Source organism: Myotis brandtii, unplaced genomic scaffold (assembly GCF_000412655.1).
Source record: "Myotis brandtii unplaced genomic scaffold, ASM41265v1 scaffold691, whole genome shotgun sequence".
NCBI lineage: Eukaryota > Metazoa > Chordata > Mammalia > Chiroptera > Vespertilionidae > Myotis > Myotis brandtii.
In genome coordinates, this window is record NW_005370704.1 from 440112 (window position 1) to 441313 (window position 1202).

At 68.2% G+C, this 1202-nt stretch overlaps 1 protein-coding gene across 1 annotated transcript in view; it reads right to left on the reverse strand.

The window, feature by feature from the left end:
- Positions 1-917: 917 nt before the first annotated feature.
- The window catches only part of LCN8 (lipocalin 8), an 8453-nt gene continuing 8168 nt past the window's right edge, over positions 918-1202 (reverse strand). Inside the window, exon 8 of the mRNA XM_014529666.1 lies at positions 918-973. Within this exon, the coding sequence (XP_014385152.1) occupies positions 918-973 (56 nt within the window). The remainder of the gene's footprint in view (positions 974-1202) is intronic.

Sequence of the window (1202 nt, forward strand, 5' to 3'; positions counted from 1 at the left end):
TGCCGCCTCCCACACTGTGACCCCCACCTCTGCTCCCCGTGACCTTGGCCGGCCCCTCGGGGTCCCCTGGGAGCAGAGCAGAGGCCCCAGCAGCATCTGTCTGAGCCCCCAGCACCGGGAGGAGGTGGAGGGCCCCCCTGGTGGTGGGTGGTGCCACCTGGACGTGCGGTCCCAGCCCCGTGCTGGCTGCCGCTCCGGGTTCTGCTGCCACAGAACAGGCAAGAGTTGGAGGCGGAGGAAAGACGAGTCCTTTGTCCTGGCAGGGCTTTGGGGGGGGGGGGGGGGCACCGCAGCCGCATGGGAGATGAGCCGACGGTGGAGGTGAACAAAAGTCAACCCGCCCTCGCACAAGCTCGCGGCTCAGCTTCCCACTGCCTCCGGCCCAGAACGTCCCGGCCTTGAACTTGGGCCAGGATGGCCCTGACTGCCCGCTGGCCAGACGCCTGAGGGAAGAGAGTGAAGCAGGAAGACACACCTCACCCCGCCTTCGTGTGCCCCGAGGGGTCCCAGGTTCCGATTCCCGGCCAGGGCAGTGCCTGGGTTCGGATCCATCCCCAGTAGGGGGCGGGCAGGAGGCAGCCGATCCATGTGTCTCTCTCCCCGTCCCTTCCTCTCTCTCTAAAAATCAACAAGCTGGGCCGGCCTGGCTCAGGGGTTGAGCTTCGACCTAGGAACCAGGAGGCCGCAGTTCGATTCCCGGTCAGGGCACCGTCCCCCGAGAGGCTCCTGGGGGTCCCCCGGCTTCGGCCCATTCGCAGCACAGTGGGCAGGTGGGGACACCCTCCTCAGGTCTTTGGGGACCGGGTTCAAGGTTCCTTAAGGCGCGTCCTAGGCAGACCCTCCTCTGCCCACCCAGGGCCCCTCTGTCTGGGCTGATGCCCCCGGCCCCACCCCGGACCAAGCACTTCCCTCCTGCCTCAACCACGAGCCGTGGTCACCCACCCGAGCACCCTCCTGCCCAGCGGCCCCAGCCCTGGGGGTGGAACAAAAGGAGGCAATAGTGGGGGTCGTGGGGACAGAGGGCATGGGGGGCCCCAGGCCTGTGCCCGGCCGAGCCGACCAATGCCATGCGCTGGGGCAATCAGGAGCCACGGCAGAATGTGGCCCCTGAACCAGGAGCTCCCTCTGGGGGCCCAGCCTGGGGCGGCTTGGGCTCAGGGAGCAGGACAAGACTGCGCAGGGAGGGACCACGGCAGTCTGAC